This window comes from Triturus cristatus, chromosome 2_1 (assembly GCF_964204655.1).
Source record: "Triturus cristatus chromosome 2_1, aTriCri1.1, whole genome shotgun sequence".
NCBI lineage: Eukaryota > Metazoa > Chordata > Amphibia > Caudata > Salamandridae > Triturus > Triturus cristatus.
In genome coordinates, this window is record NC_140581.1 from 665371396 (window position 1) to 665396047 (window position 24652).

Below are 24652 nucleotides of genomic sequence, written 5' to 3' on the forward strand. Positions count from 1 at the left end.
TGCCGACCAAACACAAACACAAATCCGTCGGCACCGACGCTCCGGCGCCGAAAACTCCTTCGACGCCGAAAAAACCGGAGACCCCAAAAAAGCATGGCGCACAGAAACCATCGAAGCCCTCGGTTCCGAAATCATCGGCGCCAGCGGACGATTCGACGCCACTGGCTCTGTTTACACCAGACCCTTTGCAAAAGACTCTATCTAAAGATCCAAAGACTGGGCTATTGACTTTAGTTGTCAAGAAAAGACGCCTTGACACTCCGGCTCCTCCTCCACCACCCAAACGGAAGGACTCTGCCACTTCTCCCCTCAGAGTGCCCTCCCCACTACCTCCTCCTCTGCCTCCTCCACCTCCTCCACCCCCTCCCCCTCCCAGGTCTCCGCCACCCTTACCTTATCACTCCCCGACCCCGTCCCCAGATCCGGACTTCGGGGACCCACATTATGACCCAGCGGACGCCCCAATGGACCCCACTCCACCGGGGACCCCAGACCCATGGGAAGACTACCACAACCCTGACATACCTGATATGCCTCAGGACGACCTATACCCATCCAGGCCGTCTCCTCCGGAGGACTCCTTAGGGTTTCACCACTTAGTGCAGAGAGCAGCACACTACCATGGGGTGGACATGCACAGCGAACCAGTGGAAGACGACTTCCTACTGGACACATTTGACATTCAGGACAAATCCACGTCTATTTTGCCCATGCTTAAGGGTGTCACCAAGCATGCTGCAGAGGTATTCAAAGACCCTGTCAGGGCCAGGGTACTAAACCCTAGAATAGAGAAAAAGTACAAGGCGGCACCCACAGACCCTGCATACATTAAGGGCCCTGCTCCATTAGATTCCCTAGTTGTCTCCACAGCTAGAAAGCGGGCTAACTCCCAGTCCTCAGGAGAAGCCCCACCGCCAGACAAGGAATCGAAACTTCTAGACGCGTCTGGCAAACGTACCGCCTCCCAAGCTGCAAACATGTGGCGCATTGCAAACACACAAGCGCTACTTGCGCGCTATGACAGAGCACACTATGACGAACTTGAGGCTCTGATGCAGCACCTTCCCGAAAAACACAAGCGCAAGGCTCATGACCTGATACAGGAGGGTAAACTAATTACAAACACCTCCATTAAGTGTGCCCTCGATGCAGCCGACACTGCTTCTAGAGCCATAAATACCAGTGTCCTGCTTCGTCGCCATGCCTGGCTCAGGATCTCAGGGTTCAAGCCTGAAGTCCAGGCGTCTATACTCAATCACCCTTTTGACCAACAAACTCTCTTTGGGCCAAAGGTAGACGAAGCGTTGGAAAAGATGAAAAAGGACACAGACACAGCAAAGTCTATGGGGGCACTCCAAACACAAGCCTCTAAACGTTCCTTTCGACGCTCATCCTTTCGTGGCACAGGCAGAGGCTTCTCCACCGACAGCGCCTCTACCTCCTACAAGTCCCCTCCTCAAAATACCTTTTCAAAGGGCAACCAAAGGGGTGGTTACAGAGGCAACAACAATAAGGGCAGGGGCAAAACTAACACCACCCGTTCTGCTACCCCACCCGCACAATGACTTCCCTCCGCTCCCCCCAGACCATCCCACTCCGGTCGGGGGCAGGCTACAAAACTTTATCCACGCATGGGAGTCCATAACATCGGACAAATGGGTGACCCAAATCATTCGGTCAGGGTACTGTCTCGAGCTAACATCTACCCCACCCAATATCCCACCAAGGCACCGTCCAATGTCTCAAGAACATTCCACACTGCTCAAACAAGAGGTACTCTCCCTCCTCCAAAAACACGCTATAGAGCAGGTCCCCGTCAATCAGCAAAATCTAGGGGTCTACTCCCTATATTTCTTAATACCAAAGAAAGACGGGACCCTCAGGCCCATTCTGGACCTCAGGCCCCTAAACGCCTACATACATTCAGACCATTTCCACATGGTCACCCTACAACAAGTCCTCCCGCTCCTCTGTCAGGGAGACTTTCTCACTACCTTGGATCTGAAAGACGCATACTTTCACATTCCAATACACCCCTCTCACAGGAAGTACCTTAGGTTCGTGGTGGACGGGCAGCATTACCAATTGACGGTTCTCCCCTTCGGGGTTACCACCGCACCACGGGTGTTTACCAAATGCCTAGCGGTAGTGGCAGTACACCTCAGACGTCAACACATTCACGTCTTCCCTTACTTAGACGACTGGCTGATAAAAGCCGCGTCCTACCACCAATGTGTGCAACATACAAACAGCACCATCCAAATGCTCCACCAGCTAGGCTTCACGGTGAACTACCAAAAGTCCCACCTCATACCATCGCACACAAAGCAATATCTCGGGGCCACTATAGACACCTCCAAGGGTATTGCCTATCCAAACTCGGCCAGAATCACAAGCATTCAAGCCTTACGCAAAACATTCCTCCCTCAACACTCTCTTCCAGCAAGAGTGTTTATGAAGCTCATAGGAATGATGGCGTCTTGCATTTTCATAGTGCCCCATGCAAGACTCCACATGCGTCCACTTCAAGAGTGCCTAGCACAACAGTGGAACCAGGCCCAGGGTCAGCTGACGGATCTGGTGTTGGTGGACGGCCGCACACATCACTCTCTGCAGTGGTGGAACACCACAAACCTTTCCAAAGGGCGGCCGTTCCTGGACCCGGTTCCTCAGGTGATTCTAACAGCGGACGCATCGCTCTCCGGCTGGGGAGCGCACCTCCTACACCTCACAATGCAAGGTCTATGGACGCCACAGCAAAAATCTCTCCACATCAACCATCTGGAGCTCTTGGCGATCTTTCTAGCCCTAAAATCCTTCCAAAAACAGATTTCGGGCAAAGCAGTCCTCATTCGCACAGACAACATGACTGCAATGTATTATATCCAAAAACAGGGGGGGACACACTCTCCCCAGCTCTCCCGCTTAGCCCAGAGCATATGGAGATGGGCAATTCCCCAAAACATCTTTCTCCTGGCACAGCACGTTCCAGGCGTACAAAACACCATGGCAGATCTGCTCAGCAGACAAACGCAACAAATACACGAATGGGAACTGCATCCACAAGTTCTTCACCCATTCTTCCAACAGTGGGGGCATCCTCAGATAGACCTCTTCGCCACCCACGAAAACAAAAAATGCCCAAGCTTCGCCGCCAGATACCCACACCCATTGTCCAAGGGCAATGCGATATGGATGAACTGGTCAGGCAGATTTGCATACGCCTAGTAGCTCCAACATGGGCCAGGCAGCCGTGGTACACCACACTACTACAACTATCAGTGGTACCACATCAAAAACTGCACCTATCCCCATGCCTACTAACCCAGAACCATGGAGAAATCAGGCACCCGGACCCAGCTCAGCTCAACCTTGCGATCTGGCTCCTGAAATCTTAGAATTTGGATACCTTAACCTTCCCCCTGATTGCATGAACATCATCATGGAAGCCAGACGTCCTACCACTAGAGCATGCTATGCCGCAAAGTGGAAAAGATTTGTAATTTACTGCCGTAACAATACAATCAACCCTTTAGATGCATCCATACAACACATCATATGCTATCTGCTCCATCTTCACAGGTGTAACCTGGCATATTCATCCATACGCCTACACCTAGCAGCGATTGCTGCTTATCTACAAAACAGACAGCATTTATCACTGTTCAGGGTGCCCGCTATTAAAGCCTTTATGGAAGGCCTTAAACGAGTAATTCCTCCCAGGGCACCACCTTCCCCTGTATGGAATCTAAATTTAGTTCTTACACGGCTAATGGGTCCGCCCTTCGAACCAATGCATAAATGTGAGCTACAGTTTCTCACCTGGAAAACAGCTTTTCTCGTAGCTATCACTTCCCTTAGAAGGGTTGGTGAAATACAAGCGTTCACTATACAGGAACCCTTCCTACAAATACATCACAGCAAGGTCATACTTCGCACAAATCCGAAGTTTCTGCCCAAGGTCATTTCCCCCTTCCATCTCAATCAATCGGTGGAATTACCTGTCTTCTTCTCGCAACCTCAATCTGTTGCAGAGAGGGCCTAACACACTCGATGTTAAAAGGGCTTTGCTGTACTACATACAAACGCAACCCTTCAGGAAGACTAAACAATTGTTCGTTTCCTTCTCTCCACCACACAAAGGCAACCCCATCTCTAAATCAGTGATAGCTAGGTGGATTGTAAAGTGCATACAAATTTGCTATCAAAAGGCAAAAAGAACATTATCTGTTCCGCCTAAAGCCCACTCTACAAGAAAGTTAGGGGCTTCTATGGCTTTTCTAGGGAATATACCCTTAGATGACATCTGCAAAGCAGCCACATGGTCAACACCGCACACCTTCACAAAACATTACTGTGTAGATGTGCATTCCAAGCAGCAAGCTAGGGTGGGCCAGGCTGTACTAAAGACACTTTTTCAAACCACTGCAACGGATACCGGTGGTCGCCGCTAAGGTTGGGTTCTGCTATATAATCTATGCTAAGTGTACAATCTGCAGCTCATATGCCTCGAACGGAATATGCTACTTACCAGTATGCATCTGTTCTTGGCATGTAGAGCTGCAGAGTTGTACACGCCCACCCGCCTCCCCGGCTACCTGTATCCATTCCAGTACATCTTATTTAGATACAACACACATGGGTTTCTCACTGTTATTACTACGCTCCATCATTTCCCTGTTGGCGAAAAACAATCTGAGGATGGAGCCGAAGCCCATGCGCAGTACGGACCGAAGGAGGAGTCACCGAACTCGTGACTTCCAAAGACTGTCCAAAGAACAAAAACAAACTGCAAACATCCGGGCCCAACACCAGATGGCGATCTATGCTAAGTGTACAACTCTGCAGCTCTACATGCCAAGAACAGATGCATACTGGTAAGTAGCATATTCCTTTTAAAAAATGCAGTATTTAGTACTTTTTTTTTTCTGTTTGTCCAATTGTTGTGAAATCCTCCTAAAAATTGTGAGATGGAAAAAGTTTTTTTCTATTTGTTTTTGGTGACCTTCAGCCTGTTAGTGGTGAATAATTTTAAAGTTTGAAATCTGAAAAGGATTCCTCACTGGCCAACTAATGTTACAGGTATGTAACTCTTGCTTCTATTGGCAACTTCCAGTTTGTCATTTTAAACATTTGCATGTAAATCGATTATAAGGTTTTAGAGTGAATAATTATTTGCACTTTCATGCATTGACTCCAACATCATTCAGTTTTAAATATCTTTTCTGTTTTTCTTCAGATTTGTTTCACAGCACACCTGCCAGCTTTCGGGTTATCAATCTACCAGCTTGTCGAAGGATTGAGTTCAGAAACGGTTTTGGCTGATTATGTGCTGCTCACTAGTGGGCAGACCGATAACCGAGTGAATGCAGCGAAACGGTTTCAGATAAAAGAGATACAAAATGGAGCAGATGAAATAACAATTGAAAATGTATACCTAAAACTTCACTTCTCCGCGCTGTCGGGTCTTTTAGAGGTATGTAGGTTCATCAGCACAACCTTTAATATCAGCATTTGCGAATTGTGTGTATTCTGCATAGGGTTTTTTTAATTTTATTTATTTGATTTTTCGGGGGGGAAATATGCAATGCAAGAAGGTATGTGTGTTTTTCCTAAGATGGGCATTAATAAAAGGATTTGGTGTGCCTGGGTTAAACCTTTCAAAGTTTTCAGGATCAGGTAGAGTTGTAAAAACATAATTCTGATGGATGCTTCTAACAGCAGATTCCTCGCATGTAGAATATTACCCAAGCTTCAGATGGGTTACAGATGTTTTCACAGCAGTGATCCTGCGCCGCATGGTGGTGTTGTGTGGCTCCGTGTTTGACTTCTTCCACCCCGGAAACCTGGTAATGACAAAGCAGAGCCACATATATGCACCACCCATGAACGCTGTGATATCCATTCCATTTTTTCTGCCCCTACGAACGTGGATCTGGAGCTCCGCTCCCTTTTTTTCGGCAGTTTGAAAAGTTTTCAAACTAATTCTACTGTGCAATGGAATGATGCCTCCATCCAAAATTATAGGGGGCAAACTATGCTGTGACTGTTGTAAACAGATCTTGGTGACAAGCCAGCACAACATGTGCCTCTGATGTTTGGGCTTCAGGCACAACTCCTAGTTGTATGGCGAAGTTGTCCTCATGCACCTCCAGGTGATGCAGGGCCAAGAAGCAAAGTTGTATGTGCCCAAACATTTAAATAAGCCATGCATGACCCTCTCTCAGTCAAGGGGCTGACCTGTTCCGGCTGTGAAGACTAATCCACCAACATGTCCTCTTAGGGATCAAGGTCATCTAGTAATATGAAGTTTGTATCAAACCGGAAACACAAAAAGGCAAAGTGGGACCTGACCACATCCCACCTCTCCTTAGCTAAAGAGAATTTTGGAGGGTGTCAAGTGCTACTTGATCTCACTCTCGATCCCCAATTGAGGAGCTGATTCCACAGTAGATTCCAGTGCACCTCAATTTCACTGGGCCTTCGACGAGGCAGTAAGCTGAGGCCTTTAGGGAGGCTATGCTACATATTTTTAATTTTTAGTAGTCTTCCATTTCCATTTTGTATGCTTTTGGACACCACGGATCCGTTGGATTAGTTCTCTGTTCCATCTGAGTCCCTGGAGCCTATCTCCGATTCCGTACTGACGTGGTGGCAACTTTTATTCTGACTTCAAGACTTTCACCAGCCTCTTCCTCATTGACGCCAGTCTCTGTTGCTGGACATGGATCCTTTGGTGAACCCAAGCCTAATCTGCCTCGACTCTGAGGTTGTGTGCTGCAGTAACATCAGCCCTTTCGTGGCCAGGCTCTGGCATCAGGCAAAAAACATGCAGGTCACCACAACCACTGATCATCCCAGTCACCCTCCCCTCTGGCATCAGCGTCCAAACTGCTTTAGTTTGCCCTTAATGCCACACAACCACTCTAGGAGGCAGGATCTGACATTTTCCCCCAGCGTGGATGCCCCCTCACGTCTGACAGATGGGTCCTCCAGATTTCCAGTAGGCCTAGGTCATGACATTTCTTTATGACTCCTGCAACTTCTGCCCTCATCAGAACAGCTCTCAGAGGCGCATCTGTCAATCTTGCAAAAAGAGGTGTGAGCCCTATTATCAAAGAGGGCTATCAAGAGGGTGTCCCCTCAGAAAAAGGGACAAGTTGTTACTGTTGTTGGTGGTGAAAGCCTTCCTGCTATCCATCATGGGGAGGCTGGTTTAGGTCCATATTGGACAACACCATTGCCATGTGGTATTGCAGCTAGAAGGAAGAGTTAGGGTCCTTGGCTGTATTCTAGGGGGACCTGTGTCTCAGCACCTACCTGATGGCGTCTAGTACATCACAAATGGCAGTTACATCTGGAGGTAGCACAGAGTGTATTCCAGCAACCTAGCCTAATCTCTTTACCAACTGCAGAGGACATGCAATATCAGCACTGAAATATCTAACAAAGCGTTCTCCGAGACACATATCGCCTAGAGTCAATCACAAGATTGCTGTATGCCTTCTCACCACTGTCTGTCTTGCCCAGAGTTCTGAAGAAGATCAGGAACTAGTGGGCCCATGTCATCCTAGTAGCTCCAGATTGGGCAAGGAGAGTGTGATATCCAGAACTACTGGGCATGAGGACCTGTCCTCCAATGAAGCTTCCTTCCCAGGAGGATCTTTTGACGCCGCAGCAGGGTTGGATCTGACACACGGGCCGTCAGTCTACACCTCCACGCATGGAGATTGAGCAACAGAATTTGACTACATTTGGCCTCCCTCCGGAAGTTGTGGATGCCATTTTTGCAGCCTGCGTATTTCTACAAAGTCTGTGTATACTGGGACAAATTTATGGCATGGTGTGGCATCCGCCATCCGGAACCATTGTAGTTTAACCTGTCTGCTATCTAGCTATTCATTTTGTCTTTTGCCCAGCAAGGACTTGCTGTGGTTAGAGTTAAAGGTTTGTTGTCTACTCTTTCTTCCTTTTTGTGTTCACCAGACCAACCCTCCTTGATCCTCACACCTGTTGTGATGCAGTTTACAAACATTTCATTCACATGTTACATCCAAAATCCTATGTGATGCCACAGGGGGACCTCAATTTGGCACTTACTTTTCATATGTGTACCCCTTTTGAGCCAAGGCACAGCTGTTCTCTATCTCCTCACCCTGAAGATGGTCTTTCTCATAATGATAACCTCAGCATGTCGTGTGAGCAAGCTACATACTTTATCAGTCCAGCCGCCCTACACTACCTTCTTTCTGGACACACTGGTCCTGGGAACTAAAATGGCCTTTCTGCTGCCTCACTTTCATTTAAGCTAGTCAACCACTTGTCTAATGTTCTTTGCCCCTCCTTATCCCTCAAATGACGAGGAGAAGCTTCTGCATCTGGACCATAAAAGAGCACTCCGCTTTTATATCGATTGTACAAAAGATGGATGATCGGCTCCTTGTAGGGATCTTGAGGGCAAAAAATGGCAAAACTGCAGAAAAGCACTTTATCAAGGTAGACAGTCCACTACATTAAGATCTGCTACGTAATGGCCAAGCAGCAGCCTCTCAAAATTTTGAGGGCCCACTCTAATAGGGCCAAGACCATTACCACCGCATTGGCACATAAGGTGCCTGTCCTAGATATTTAGAAGGCTACAACATGGGCATCAGTACACACATTTACAAGACACTACTACCTTGACAGCCAAGTCAAATTGAACAGCCATTTTAGCTGTTTGGTCCTGCACAACATTTTGGTCTGACTCATTCCACAGACCCACCAAGTGGGGAGGTATGTTTTTGGTTTGAGGATTCTGTGGCTAGTAGCATCCATCCTTCAGAAACGCCCATTTGTGTGGTTACTCTAACTGCAAATTCCTCATGGCCCTCCTGCCTGACAAATTAGAGGTCTGCATGCTGTCATGAACAATTGTTTTTATTTTGTTCTGTGTCTGTGGCCACGGATAGTGTCCAGAAATCAGTTTGGTTGATTGGCGCCTATATTGCCTCCATCCATTACTTCTAGGGGAGCAGTGCAGTCGATGTTGAGCCACACAACTTCACCTACTGGTCCACAGGGAATATGCTGAAAAGTCTTCCAGATCCTGTCTGATATCTGGGAGTAACTGGTTAGGTAGAGTATCCACCAGAAAGAAAATCATCAAAGGTAAGTCATTCGTTCACCACTACCATGGAGAAAGGTGTGAAGAAGTCAGGCAGCAGTCCTTTGACGAGACAAGCTCACTAGATAGCATCTTTCAGAGAAAAAGTCATCAGTCCCGAAAGATTGCTAAAATGTTCAGAGCATATCGATATCTTTCAATGTGAGGCTGCTTCATTGTGCTAAGAAATAGCCAGTGGAATTGTCACCTCTCTGACTTACTAGGTATGCCAAAGACCTATCCAAAATTCTTTTCAGAGACTCATTGATAAAAAATAATCAACCATTTCAGGGCACTTTATGCTCATCAGAGTCTAGGATTGAAGAGGTGTTTGTTATGATCAATATTGTGCCCTCTGCAGCTTCCTTGTTTTTGAAACAATTCTCAGTAGTAAGCTGGGCCCATTGTAATTGTACATGCTCCCATAACAGTTAAGAGAGGGCAGCTTAGTTCCCACTCTGCAACCCTAACTGGATAGTACCACACCCTAGTAAATAAATGGTGCCCCCTCAGTGGCTGGCTCTTTCATTTCCATATTATTTTGCACTATGTGTCAGAACTCCGATATGTACTACATGGCAGTATCCAGCATTCTGATGGATACATCTGCCAGTGGATTCCTCACCTTGTGAATATCCCCTGCGCCAGCATTCCACGGAACTTTTCTTCCCCAGCATTCCACGTCGACGTGGGCGACGTCATAATACACCGGCTCCGCTCGCGACTCCGATCGACGTCACCGGAGCCATAAGAAGCCCACGCCGGCGTGATGACGTCAGTTCCCTTTTTTCCGCGCCTTCGACGTGCAACGGTTTTTCTCCAGTGCTACTTTGTAGTTTGGTCGTGTATCTCTGTTTATTCGACTAGGAAGTCGGGCTTTAAGCCCTGTAGGGAGTGTGGAGGCCTGATGTCGATAACGGATCCTCACCAGAATTGTTTATGGTGCCTCTCCTCGGAACATGATATGGAGGAGTGCGGATGCTGTAAAAGCATGAACCCGAAGGCACTCAAGGAAAGGAAGACCAAGCTCTTCATGAAGAAGATTGGTGAGGAAAAAAGAGGGAGGAAGAAGGAGAGATCGAAGAGAGAGTCATCGACTTCGAGGTCGAAGAAACACCATAAAAAAAGTAAACATTCTAGACGTCGATCCTCGAAGTCCAAGAAATCGAAGTCGAGGTCGAGGTCGGCTTCGTCTCATCGACGTCGGAGCAAAGGTTTGTCTCCTTCTCCTTCACCTTCAAGGTCTCCGGAAGGTTCTCCTTCGAGGAAGCAGACTCCGAATCAGTCTCTGACGAGGTCTTCGGCTCCGTCTAAGACGTCGACTCCGGTTCGTGTGGAGTCGGATGCTTCTATGCATGAGGAGCAGGAAGAGTCGGTTCCAGTACCTGAAGATTCTGAGGCTCCGGTGGAGGATATTGCGGAGCCGGTGCCGGAGGCCCCACAAGAGGTTCCTTTGCCTCAGTTCCCGGCCCCAGGTACGGATTCGGCTAATTTCTTAAATGCTATGTATGGCATTTTTAATAGGGCGGCCTACCCATCCGGAGCACCAGCTGGTCCTGTGGGTCCGATGGCCTTTACAATGGGGGTGCCACAGCAGTATGCTCAGGCCCCCTTTATGCCCTTTATGCCGATGGCACCTTCTTGGCAGTTTCCGGCGCCGTCTGGGGATCCGATTCGACCTCGGAAGGTTCGGCAGGCTTCGGAGCCTCCTTCGACGCCGAGACTGGCTCCATCGACGTCGAAGCCGACTCCATCGACGTCGAGGCTGACTCCATCTGCGCCGTGTCTGGCGCAGTCGACGCCGGTTCCTCTGGTTCCTCCAACACCGCGTACGACGTCGCCGACGTCGGTTCCCCGAATCCGGTCGAGGAGGGAAGCCCAGAGGGTGTTGGAGGAAAGAAGATATCGAGAGGTGGAAGAAGGTGAGGTTGATTCTTCTTCGGACGAATTCGAGGGCATTGAGGAAGCCAGTGGGCTGGATACGACCCCAGAGTGGGAACATACATCTGCCAGGTCTTCTCCACCTCATGAGTTGGCTCCCTATCACGTAGTGATAAAGAAAGCAGCGGAGCTTCTGGATTTACAGCTGCCTTCTGTAGAGTACAAATCCAACCTGCTTACAGAAGTGTTACATTCTCCGACTTCGACATCGGAGCCCTTGTTGCCTTTCAATGAGGCCATATTGGAGCCGGTATTAGAGGTATGGAAGAAGCCCCTTTCTTCTCCTGCAGTGTGTAGACAGGTGGCAAGAAGGTACAAGGTTGCACCAGGGGATCCTGACTTTTTATCCACTCATCCGTCCCCGGACAGTTTGGTTGTGCAGGCTTCATGCTCCAAGCATGCTTCCGGTGCCTTTCCTCAGTCTCCAGCTGACAGGGAGTCTAAAAAGGCTGATCAGGCAGCCAAAAAGACCTTTTCGACAGGAAGCATGGCGTTAAAATCGACTAATGCTACATGCCTGCTGGGGCGTTACGTGCACGCTCTAATGGATTCCATTAAGTCCTTGGCTCCTAAGTTGCCTGAAGGGGATAAGTCATCCTTCATGGAGGTTGTGGCGGACACTCAGGCGGCTGCCAGGCAAGTTATCCAGTCAGGGTTGGATACTGCGGACTCCGTGGCAAGGATCATGGGGTCTTCTGTTGCTGTGAGAAGGCAGGCTTGGCTCCGTAACTCGGGTTTCTCAGCGGATGTTCAAGCTACGCTGGTCGATCTTCCATTTGATGGTCAGAAGCTGTTTGGGGAGAAAGCGGACTCTGCCCTTCAGCGTTTTAAGGACAGCCGATTGACTGCAAAATCCTTGGGCCTGCAAGTACCGGCAAAGGGTTCGACCTTTCGAAAATTTAGGGGCTTTGGGCGATCGTCTTTTCGCTCTTACTGGCAGCCCCAGCAGCAGCAGCAGAATCCCCTCTATAAGTCCTATAGAGGGAGGCAAAGGGGTCGGAGAGGTTCTGGACGCAACCCCTCTTCTTCCTCCTCCTCTGCTCCCAATGAGGCCTCAGGGAAGCAGCCCTAGATCCCCCATCCTGGATCATGTAAGGCCTGTGGGGGGTCGGGTGTCCTACTTTCTACGGGGTTGGAAATCGGTTACAACAGACCTTTGGGTTTTGAACCTCGTGGAGACTGGGTACGCCCTTTCCTTTCGGGAGTTTCCTCCCCCTTACCCTCCTTGCCAAGGTTATTGCTCGGAAGACCATCTGCTTCTCCTGCAGAAAGAAGTTCTAGCCTTGCTTCAAAAGGGTGCGATAGAGGTGGTTCCAGAGCAGGAAAGGGGTCAGGGATGCTACTCCCGTTATTTCCTGATTCCCAAAAAGGACAGCAGATTGCGTCCTATACTGGACCTCAGAATCTTGAACTTTTACCTGAGACAGGAGAAATTCAAGATGCTGACCCTTGCGCAGGTTCTTCAAGTGTTGCAGCAAGGAGACTGGATGGTGTCGCTCGACTTGCAGGACGCGTACTTCCATGTCCCAATCCTGAAGTCGCACAGGAAGTATCTCCGTTTTACGGTTGGGTCGCAACATTACCAGTTTGCGGTCCTCCCGTTTGGTCTTACTACCGCACCTCGAGTCTTCACAAAGGTGATGGCAGTGGTGGCTGCTCATCTCAGGAGGTCGGGGATTCCGGTTTTTCCCTACCTGGACGACTGGCTTCTGAAGGCAGAGTCCCCAGAGATGGTGCAGCGTCATCTGCAGGTGACAACTCAGCTGTTGTTCGACGGGTTTTTCAATCAATGTGCCCAAATCTCACCTGGTGCCCTCTCAACGCAACCTGTTTATAGGGGCAGTACTGGACACTACTGTGTGTCGAGCATTCCCTCCTCCTCAGAGGATTCTCGACATTCAGGAGATGGTCCCTTTATTCCACAGTGGAGCGGTTGTTCCAGTTCTGAAGGTCCTTCGTCTGCTCGGTCTGTTCGCTTCCTGCATTCTGTTGGTCAACCATGCACGCTGGCACATGAGGGCGCTCCAGTGGTGCCTCCGCAAGCAGTGGTATCAGCACAACGGGGATCTCAGGGAGTCAGTCAGGATCTCCAGAGAAGCTGCAGCGGATCTGTCTTGGTGGAGTGTAGAGGGCAATCTGTCGCAGGGAAAGCCCTTCCATCTATCTCCATCAGTGGCCACAGTGATAACGGATGCATCCACCTTAGGTTGGGGTGCGCATCTGGGGGACCTGGAGATCAAGGGTCTGTGGTCTCCAGAGGAAAGGTTGCTTCACATCAACCTTCTGGAATTGCGGGCGATTCGTTTGGCACTCAAGGCCTTCCTCCCTTCCCTTCGCGGTCAGTCTGTTCAAGTCCTGACTGACAACACTACCGCGATGTGGTATGTCAACAAGCAGGGAGGAGTGGGGTCTCTTTGTCTATGCAGAGAGGCCTTACGTCTATGGTCCTGGGTTCAGGACCATCAGATTTGTCTGATGGCAAATCATCTGGCTGGGGTGCTGAACGTGCGTGCGGACAGTCTCAGTCGGCAGTTCTCCACCGACCATGAGTGGAGGCTCCATCCGGAGGTAGTTCGTTACGTCTTTCGGACGTGGGGGACTCCTCGGGTGGATCTGTTTGCTACTTTCGAGAACGCGCACTGCCCGTCATTCTGCAGTCTCCAGTATCCGATGCAGGGGGCGTTGGGGGACGCGTTTCAGTTGAGTTGGGGCTCACGACTCCTTTACGCGTTTCCTCCCATACCCTTGATTCCTCGGGTTCTGAGGAAGATTCGCCAAGACCGGGCCCAAGTCATATTGGTCGCCCCGGATTGGCCTAGAAGGGTGTGGTGTACGGATCTTCTCCACCTCTCCTCGTGCCCTCCGCTCCGTCTCCCTCTGAGGGCAGACCTCCTCTCGCAGTCGGAGGGGCAGGTTCTACACCCCCACCTCCAGAGCTTACACCTTCATGCCTGGAGATTGAACGGGGCAACTTGAGTTCCTTCTCTTTCCCGCCAGATGTGGTGGATGTTATTTTATCGGCCAGGCGACACTCCACCAAGTCCATTTACTCATACCGGTGGTCTAAGTTTGTAAAATGGTGTGGAGAGAGATCCATTGACCCTTTAAAAGCCCATCTTTCTGATGTTCTCCAGTTTGCTCTTTCCTTGGCTCAGCAGGGCTGTGCTGTGGCCACGGTCAATGGCTATCTTTCGGCCTTATCGGCTTTTCTGTGCCTTCCAGATCAACCTTCACTTTTCAAGTCCCCGGTTGTTCTGAGGTTCATCAAGGGCCTTACAAACATGTTTCCTCCCACTCCATTTGTAATGCCTCAGTGAGACCTTAATCTTGTTTTAACCTTTCTAATGGGGTCCCCTTTTGAGCCTCTTCATACTTGTCCTTTGAGGCTGTTATCGTTTAAGGTGGTTTTTCTTGTGGCCATAACCTCGGCAAGGAGGGTAAGTGAGCTTCAAGCTCTTAGTTCCAAACCTCCTTTCCTTACTTTGCATGCTGAAAGGATGGTTCTCAGGACCAGGGCTGCTTTCCTGCCAAAGGTAGTCACTCCGTTTCATTTGGGGCAGTCCATTACTCTCCCTGTTTTCTACCCTCCTCCTCACCCTTCCAAAGAGGAGGAAAGACTCCCATCGTTTGGACCCGAAGAGGGCTGTTAGTTTTTATCTGGATAGAACCAAGGACTTTCGCCTTGATGACCAGCTCTTTATTGGCTACATTGGTCGTTCTAAGGGGAAGGCGGTGCACAAGCGCACGCTGTCAAGATGGATAATTCTGACCATCAAGATCTGCTACGCCCTGGCTGGTAAGACTCCTCCTGATGGTATTAGAGCGCATTCAACTAGAGCTAAAGCCTCTACATCTGCTTTGGCCCAGGGTGTTCCTGTGGCAGATATTTGTAAAGCCGCGACTTGGGCCTCCCTCCATACTTTCGCAAAGCATTATTGCTTGGACTCTGAGATGAGGAGGGAGGGCCTCTTCGCGCGCTCTGTGTTACAGGACTTTCTGGTATAGGAAGGTGGACACCCTCCTCCGGGAGTGGGGACTGCTGTGGGAATCTATTCACAAGGTGAGGAATCCACTGGCAGATGTATCCATCAGAAGAACAAGTTACTTACCTTCGGTAACGCTTTTTCTGGTGGATACAGTATCTGCCTGTGGATTCCTCACTGACCCACCCGCCTCCCCGTTGTCCACCTTTGTATACCATGAAATAGGTCTTGTTGATATGCTTTTATGCTTTGTTGTGCAATTGTAGGAAATGCTTGTTTATTTGGCATTCTTTTCCTTTGTATGCTATGCATATGTGTTGGTGTATTGTATACTGTGTATACTTTGAGTCTGTCGTTAGTCCACCTGTTCGCCTCGAAGGCACGGGGGAAAAAATGGGTGGAACTGACGTCATCACGCCGACGTGGGCTTCTTATGGCTCCGGTGACGTCGATCGGAGTCGCGAGCGGAGCCGGTGTATTATGACGTCGCCCACGTCAACGTGGAATGCTGGGGAAGAAAAGTTCCGTGGAATGCTGGCGCAGGGGATATTCACAAGGTGAGGAATCCACAGGCAGATACTGTATCCACCAGAAAAAGCGTTACCGAAGGTAAGTAACTTGTTCTTCATGGAAATAAGTTTAAATTGTATCAGCCTTCTCTTTTTTATTTTTATTGTAAAACTAGTGATTCTAAAACGAGTGCCATGTGGATTGAACAATTGTGAAAAGTCAAAGTAATCATTGTCTAAATAAGACTCCAGTGACAACTGGATGTCGTGCTTGAGATACTTTAATGGCATTCTGACATATGAGGTTTTCTGAGCATTACCACAGTGACTCGCAGCTTTGTTGTGGACATTTACATATGAAGCCTTAAAGACAGCTATCTTTCAGACAGTAATGGCAAAAGGTGCAGCTGTTGTCTTCCTCTCTTTCCACCATCTCAGTTCTATAGCACAATTCTGGGGTGAAGGTTTCACAAGCATCATATTTTCATGCTACACTGGTAAAGCTCATAATGATCTCCTGGAGAACTTTTCAGATGATTCCAATCCAGCAAGTTCTATGGTGACAAAACTTGTATAGCTCTGCTGATATTACCCAACCAAGCCGAGTAAAGAGAGCACAGACCACAGGATTCTTGTTCAATATTCGTTGAATCTCACAGACAGAACGGCAGCCATTACGCGTTTCATCCCTCCTGGGGGACTTGATCACATACACACACGTCTATATTGTTGTTGAAAAGATCAAAGCTTAAAGCGGTGTATAGTTAGGAGATTATCTCACTGACAACATTAACGGTTTGAACTCAAAACCACAGCCATTGGCTGGACACAGGCTGTTCAAAATTAGGGAGAGAAGTAATATGGTTGTTACCCACCCTATGTAAACTATAAAACAAACTCATTGGATGATGCCATAAGTGATGTCATCAATGATGTAATTTGAGATGCCATAGAACATGTGATGAGTGATGTAATATGTGAGGTAATAAGCAGTTAATGGCGAGGGTGCAAATAGTTAGCTCTGTTAACAGTAACTGGTGAATTTCAGCACTTGTTTTGGTTCAAAACGTTAATGTTGTCATTCAGACATTTACCTAACTATGATGTCACTTTAACCTTTGTTTTTTTTCTGTGAATTTCTAACGTTCTCTTCCAGGTGTCCTTCTCAACAGGCATAAGTACTAAATATTCCCTCCCACGTGCAGGGACCCAAGCACTTCTCAATATGATATTTATATATATATATATATATATATTATATACACACACACACACACACGGAACCGTCCAGTTCCCTCGTTCTCCACAGTGCCGGTGCACAGTTTGCGTGGACGGTATCACAGATAATATTCCAATTCACTACGTCCCCATCAGAGAAAACACGCTGCGCACTCCAGCTCGATCAAAAGAATTTCATATTAATTGCGTTTCCAAGGCAAAATACTAACACACGCGTTCCGGCACCCTGGCCTTCGTCAGTGTTAGTTTGTTTACATCATTGTTAACCCTTAAATAACAGGCTACCTCATTCGTTCATAGGACAATTGATCAAAATAGACATGGGACTTCCCAATATGTCACACAGACTCGTGTAACTAAGGCAGCCATTTTAGCCAAGTTAAAATATACTGGTATGCTGTTAAAAACACATTGCAATACAATATTTACATTGCCAATTTCATTTTGTCATCATATAATAATAGTCAAAACGAATACAGATTAGTCAAAATTTCACTAATTTTTCAAATCATCAGTTTTCAAAAACGTTATCAGTTAATCTGTGTCACCATTGTATTAAAGCCTATTATGTTATTCCAATAGACTACATAGTCATGGCCACTTGCACTCTCATTCGATAGAAACCCTGACACGTTTCGACGGCCAAGCCGCCTTGCTCACATAATGGTGCGCCAATCTTGCAGGCTTACATATGCTTTGCCACACAGACAGATTGTCATGGCAACACAGTAGCTGCATGGACATAGAAGAGTCCACTTGTTGCGTGATAAACATAAAAGTTGTAAAGTGAAATAAAGAATATATGAATTGGACTTAAATTTAGTCGTACATAAACACAAATATTGGTGATAAAAAATCTGCACTTGTGCGGCATTCAGTAGAGGTGATGGAGGTGTCTGCTAATAATGTTAATGATGTGTCACATGCAAAAACAATAGGGTATAAGAATATCACTAACTCTGTGTGGAAAAGCATATGTAAGCCTGCAAGATTGGCTCCCATTATGTGAGCAAGGCAGCTTGACTGTCGAAACGCGCCAGGGTCTCTTTGGAAAATAAATGTGGTGTTGAAATTCCACAATGTCAGTGCCTGTTTGTGTTGCAGTATCAGGACTGGAAGCTATATTTATGAAAACTCTGGGATCGTCACGCTGACCCGCCTTGGTTTGGTGCACCGCGTCTCTGGAACTTTGGATGTCAATGCTTTATTTTACTGTCACCAACCTGTTTTGACCGCCAATGTCTTGTTCACTGTTATGCAGGTCCTTCTAATATATAGAGTAGGTAGTTATAGTTAGGACCTATTATCCATAGGAAACATTCTATTTGGAATAACTTTGGCGCCGGTTGACGAATCGTCGCGAAATTTTCAAAACTGGTGGGGCGCTCCGGTCCGCTCCTATTCTGAAAGTCTTGGAGTGATTCGTCAAGCGGGTGCCGAGAAAAAAGGGGGGTTCCAAAACATGTTTTCCCCATGCAATTTTCCATAGGAACAGTTAATCACAGCAGCAGCCCGAACTGCTGAACGGAATTACACCAAATTTGGTAGAAAGGTAGACCTTGGTTCAGAGTCGTGCCTTTTTTAAATGGTGTAAATCCGTTCAGTAGTTCCAGAGAAAATCAAAATCATAGATATATCTATGGCCTCGGAGGATCCGCGCACCCAGCGCGCACCCTCCCGATCACGAGCTGCATGCTAATTGGCTGTCAACACTCCAAATCAGGAAGTGTGGGCAGCCATCTTGTGCCTTGGTAGAACCGAGGCACAAGAAACCTAATAATGGAATGAGCAAAACGCGAAAAGGGGGCAGGGTAGAAACACCCTGACCCCCTAGGCCAGGCTTTTTTTTTTAAATCGACATAATCCTACCGATCAACAAAAAAAAAAAAACGAAGCGCGGACACCCGCGCTTCAATGCTGATTAGCCCCCGGGGTGGGCCAAATCCCAGGGGCATGTTAATAATAAAGTGTGTGGGGGCCCAATCCCCCCCCCCCACACAGCAGGGCAAAGTATGAATCATTGCGGGGGCACTCCGCCGCAGCCCCGGGGACTGCCACCCCCCCCCCGGGGTTTAAAAGTTTAATGATGGGGGCCTCTAACGCCACCCCCTTGGGGCTCGACTTTATTGAAATTACGGGGGGGGGGGCACATAGCCCCCCGCAGCCCCAGGGACCGCCACCCCCGGGGCTTTTTTAAAATAAATAAATACCCTGTGTGGGGGGCTCAATCCCCTCCACACGCCACGGGGCCACCACCCCCTGGGGCTTTGTAAAATATGGGAGGGAGGCCACGTGGCCCCCCTCCTGGAGCCATTGATGGCCCTGGGGACCGCCACCCACCAGGGCCGGCTCCTGCAGTGTCCCGGTGTGCCCACCCCCGGGTGCCGCTCGAGAATTTAAAAACCCTGATCAAGGCTGGAACACTGGTGCTTCATTTCCACTGCTTCCCGGAATCCTGCTGGGGGAGACTACAGCTTACAGACTGTGACACGGCCGGGCAAGACTGCGAGGACCAGCCTGCCTAGCGCATTGCCGATCCTGAGCGCAGCTGGTGCCTCTTCCCTCCCACGACTCCTAGCACTGCGATAATGACTCGCGGCCCCCGCTTCGCGGGAGCCGCTCGAGAATTTAAAAACCCTGATCAAGGCTGGAACACTGGTGCTTCATTTCCACTGCTTCCCGGAATCCTGCTGGGGAGACTACAGCTTACAGACTGTGACACGGCCGGGCGGGACTGCGAGGACCAGCCTGCCTAGCGCATTGCCGATCCTGAGCGCAGCTGGTGCCTCTTCTCTCCCACCACTCCTAGCACTGCGATAACGACTCGCGGCCCCCGCTTCGTGGGAGCCGCTCGAGAATTTAAAAACCCTGATCAAGGCTGGAACACTGGCGATTCATTTCCACTGCTTCCCGGAATCCTGCTGGGGGAGACTACAGCTTACAGACTGTGACACGGCCGGGCGGGACTGCGAGGACCAGCCTGCCTAGCGCATTGCCGATCCTGAGCGCAGCTGGTGCCTCTTCCCTCCCACCACTCCTAGCACTGCGATAACGACTCGCGGCCCCCGCTTCGCGGTTGCCGCTCGAGAATTTAAAAACCCTGATCAAGGCTGGAACACTGGTGCTTCATTTCCACTGCTTCCCGGAATCCTGCTGGGGGAGACTACAGCTTACAGACTGTGACACGGCCGGGCGGGACTGCGAGGACCAGCCTGCCTAGCGCATTGCCGATCCTGAGCGCAGCTGGTGCCTCTTCCCTCCCACCACTCCTAGCACTGCGATAACGACTCGCGGCCCCCGCTTAGCGGGAGCCGCTCGAGAATTTAAAAACCCTGATCAAGGCTGGAACACTGGTGCTTCATTTCCACTGCTTCCCGGAATCCTGCTGGGGAGACTACAGCTTACAGACTGTGACACGGCCGGGCGGGACTGCGAGGACCAGCCTGCCTAGCGCATTGCCGATCCTGAGCGCAGCTGGTGCCTCTTCCCTCCCAGCATCTCCCTGTACTTAAGAGACGCACGCTCCTCTCGCGTCAGCGGAACGCGAGCGGGACGGAGCCAGGGGCGAAGACTGGGCAAAGAGTGGGCCGTTCGAGGACGGGAGAAGCAGGGACAGGGCCATTCCCTTATGTACGACAGAAATCGTAAGGCTCCGGTTTGAAGAGTACAGCACGGAACATGTCTGCCAGAGAAACTCGGAGCAAAACAGCGCAGGTCGAGGCAAAGCCCACAGGTACTTTGGACATGTACTTTGCTAAGGCCGGTTCTTTACTAATTGATGAAATAACAACCTTAGAGAGGCGTATTTCTCTGGAAATCGACTGGGTCAGAAGATCATCATTGGGCCCTCTCACACATGTTACTTCCCCTGTACAATTGCCAGAAATCGTTACTTCTGCTGGGGGGGGGGGAAACCTGGCACCCCTGTGCCATTGGAGTTAAACCGTTCGACCCTATCTATTGCAGATTGTGACACCCCTGCTCCTGCTGACTTTAGCATATTATCCTCTGCATCTTGCAGGTTTCCCCCTGCTCAAACTACTCGCAAAATAGGTACTGCCATTGAGGCCATCACCAATGATAGTACCAATTTAATTACACACTTAACGCAGGGGGACCGGGAGGGAGCAATTCCCAAAAGAAAAAGAAGGGCTCAAAATGTAGGGGGGCGTAGGCCCAAAATTCCAAAGCATAACCCGAGGGGCGAAGTCAACCAACAGGGTGTGCCTTGTATGGGGCCAGACACATCTCTAACCCAGGGCCACAGACCACTTAGCTCCAATGTTACACCACCTGTGGATGGTTTCTCTCTCTCAGATATAAAATCTTTAATGAATGAACCGCTTACTCCCCTAATAGATCGCCTTGCAAACCTGGAATCACGCTTAATTAATTTTCAAAATGGAATCGATCATCTAGTGGATGTTTCTAAAACAGCTAGTGCAAATCTGAATCACATGGCAGCACCCTCAGCTAGGGACGGCTGCAGTCCACAAAAGATTGCACATTCACACATTCCCAGATTATCCATTCCTCAAACATCTAGGCCCTTGATTCCACTCTGCACACCAACTCGTAGCCCTCACGTTATATCCACTCCACCTGCAGTACGGATGCAGGGCCAAGGTAGCAGACACAGGATAGTCAATCTACCGCCTGAGGCAGCTCCATACACAGTTATCCTAGCGGGTATTCCCGAATTAGAACCACCTGAAAGAGAACCAGTTGATTCTTTGAAAAACAAGGTCATCCACTGGCTCTCTAAAAATAGGCCACTCCCCTTGGGTGTCAATAGTGAGGTCCTCATGGTGAGGAGACTTCCGTGGCTCGGAAACACTAAAAAAAACCATCCAGGGCGACTGCGTACTGATCAATTTCAGGGATCCCCGCACAGTTTCACATATATGTAGCTGGCCGTACATTACACCGGGATCTTTTATCCAAACCCTCCCCTTATCATTCTTCTATCCTCCCACAATTAACGAACAGGATGAGGAAGGGTGGGATTTAGTAGATAGGAGAGGTGGTAGAAGGGGACAAGGGGTTGACAAGGAGTATCTGACTGTAGGCTTTCCCCGATCAGACTATCTCCCTATTCACAATAGATTCAGTATCCTAGACATGGTAGATTGACCGTCTGCGCTGGAGGGTGGTGGTCTCACGACCTTAAGTAAGAATAAAGCAGTTAACACTCAATTAGTACTTCCCAAGGAGAAGGAGCACTCTGTGTATACCCAAGTTAGTGACGAGGGAGGCCTAGGGATTATTTACTCTACATCCTCTATACCATCCGAGTTGATCATTCATGGAAACAACCATGGTCCAAGCCATCCTCGGAGGATGGACTCGGGAGAGATTGCACACCCGAGCCCATCCCCCGCGCTAAATAATTTACCTCCCCTTAGGATCCTATCCTGGAATGTCGCGGGCTTAGCCAACAAATTGAATAACCCGTCCTGGAGCACATTTATTGAATGTAAAGACATTTGCCTGCTCCAAGAGACATGGGCAAGAGAAGAAATTACCCATACGGGCTTCGCAACATTCTCAACACACGCAACTTGGGGGGGTAGAGGGTGCCCTTCGGGCGGCCTTGCAATATGGGTTGCCACTGACCTGGGTTGCAGGGCTGCTGTCCTTCCAACGAATACGGCAGATATTCTTGCTGTACTGCTGGAATGGCCAGATGCCCAAAGCCTCCTGCTGATTAATATCTATTCCAGGCCTACCAACATCACACAGGAGTCGCCCACCATTGACGAGCTCGCTCTTGTCTTGAATGATATCACGGAGGGCACCCCTTATCTTATAGGAGGAGATTTTAATTGCCACTATGAGCCTCTTTTAGGCATTATGGAAGGTTTGGCTCTGGAAGAGGATCTTCTGTGGCATATACCGCCCCCACAGGCTCCGGCCCCAAAAACATGGTCCCCCTTGGCCCTACAAATTACCTCCTTAACCTTGAAACATGGCCTTCGGGCCTGCAACGGAAGGTTCAATTCTGACATCCCGGCAAGATGCACTTTTAATAGAGTGGGCAGCGAATCACGGCTGGATTATGATTTGGTCCCCCTGTCCTCCTGGTTGCATATTAGAGATTTTTGGGTCACCATCAGGGATGATAGCGACCACAATGCCCTAGAATTAATTTATAACCATCCTGGGCTCACGGCCAGGGGGAAACAAAGGGAGGCAACTGAGGAGAGCCTGGTCCTCGAGAGCAATAGGCGCAGAGTCAAATGGGAGCTAATAGCCTCCCATCCGGCTAAGATACCCAATCTATATGTACAGGTAGTGCCCTTATTCGAAAAGGTTGAGGTGCCTATGATGAAAGACACCATCGAGGACATACACCTGCAATTGGGTCAGTTACACGCTGCCCTCACCAAAATCCTTTCTGTACACTTAACCAAGAAACCAACTAGGTTTAATGGAAAAACATCTGGCCCCCTCTGGTACAATGGTGTTTGCCGCAAGGCAAAAACCGATCTCTTGACCTCAATCAGAGAAGGAAAGGGTAGTGTGGAAATCAGGGCAAGGCGTTCAGCCTATAAGCTCTTGATTTCCAATGCTAAAAATGAGTGGGAACATGACAAATGGACCAAACTTACCAACTCCCTGGCCTGTGCGGACTCGCGCAAATTTTGGCGCTGTGTCAACATAGGCTCGGATGAATTGATATCCGCCATAGAACCTAACATTTCACCGAAGGCATGGCAGGACCATTTTCAATCACTCTATAAACTACCTGAAGAGGCTAGGGCAAATTCTAGGCAATTCCAGTGCCCCGCTGAGACTGGTGAGCCGTTTACAATCCAGGAGGTACGTGCAGCTGTGCTCGGATTGGCATCAGGAAAGGCACCAGGGCTAGATGGACTGCCGGGCGACCTGTTTAAACAGGAACCAGATGTTTGGTCCCCTTATCTTATGATTCTCTTTAATGCTATCCTGGAAGGCATGCCCTTGCCAGGTACTTGGCTAGGGGCAGAGATTGTCCCAATTTTCAAAAAAGGTTCGCCTCTGCTCCCTGCCAACTATAGACCTATTAGTCTTATAGATGTACCTCAGAAGATCTTTGGCAGACTTATTCTAAACCGCCTCCAGGATTGGATTGAAGACACTGCGATCATGAGCCCTTATCAAGCGGGGTTCCGAAAAGGCATTTCTACCACTGACCAAATCTTCCGCCTGAATCTCCTGTACTGGAAGACGGTGCTGATCGAGGGCGGCAGTCTTTATACGGTCTTTGTGGACCTCCGTGCCGCCTTCGATTTGGTGCCTAGGGATAAATTATGGGTGGTGCTAATGGATTTGGGGGTTCCTGCTGACATTCTCTCAATTTTGAGAAGATTGCACCAGGGAAATTTCGCCAAGGTAAGATGCGGAAGAGGAGGCACTCTCTCGGACGCTTTCCCCGTTGACAGGGGGGTTAGACAAGGCTGTGTCCTTGCTCCGACCCTCTTTTGCCTTTTTGTCAACGGGGTTATAAACCATCTTAGCGCCCTGAGCAACATCGATGCCCCCAAGCTGGATGGCAGCAGGGTCCCTGCAATTATGTTTGCAGATGATACCCTGCTGCTTTCCAAATCCCCAATGGGTTTACAACGGGTCCTGGATGGGTTCGCGACCTTTTGTGCGGATCGCGGTCTGGAGATCAATGCTGCAAAATATATATATGATCTTCAATCCGCCCCCCACAATGCGCGCGAGCCCCACCATAGGGTCCTCCAGACTAGAGAGGGTTTATACTTTCGAATATCTGGGGATAGTGATCAATCAGTCTATGACCTGGGATTCCCACAAAACAAAGGTAAACATGAAATTGACCCAGTTGG

General features: G+C 49.1%; 1 protein-coding gene across 2 annotated transcripts in view; it reads left to right on the forward strand.

Moving 5' to 3' along the window:
• MAN2A1 (mannosidase alpha class 2A member 1) overlaps nucleotides 1-24652 on the forward strand; it is a 1157125-nt gene that overhangs the window by 711957 nt on the left and 420516 nt on the right. For both annotated transcript variants that reach the window (XM_085632583.1, XM_085632582.1), the window contains one exon: nucleotides 5240-5476. In XM_085632583.1, coding sequence (XP_085488709.1) covers nucleotides 5240-5476 — 237 coding nt within the window. The remainder of the gene's footprint in view (nucleotides 1-5239; nucleotides 5477-24652) is intronic.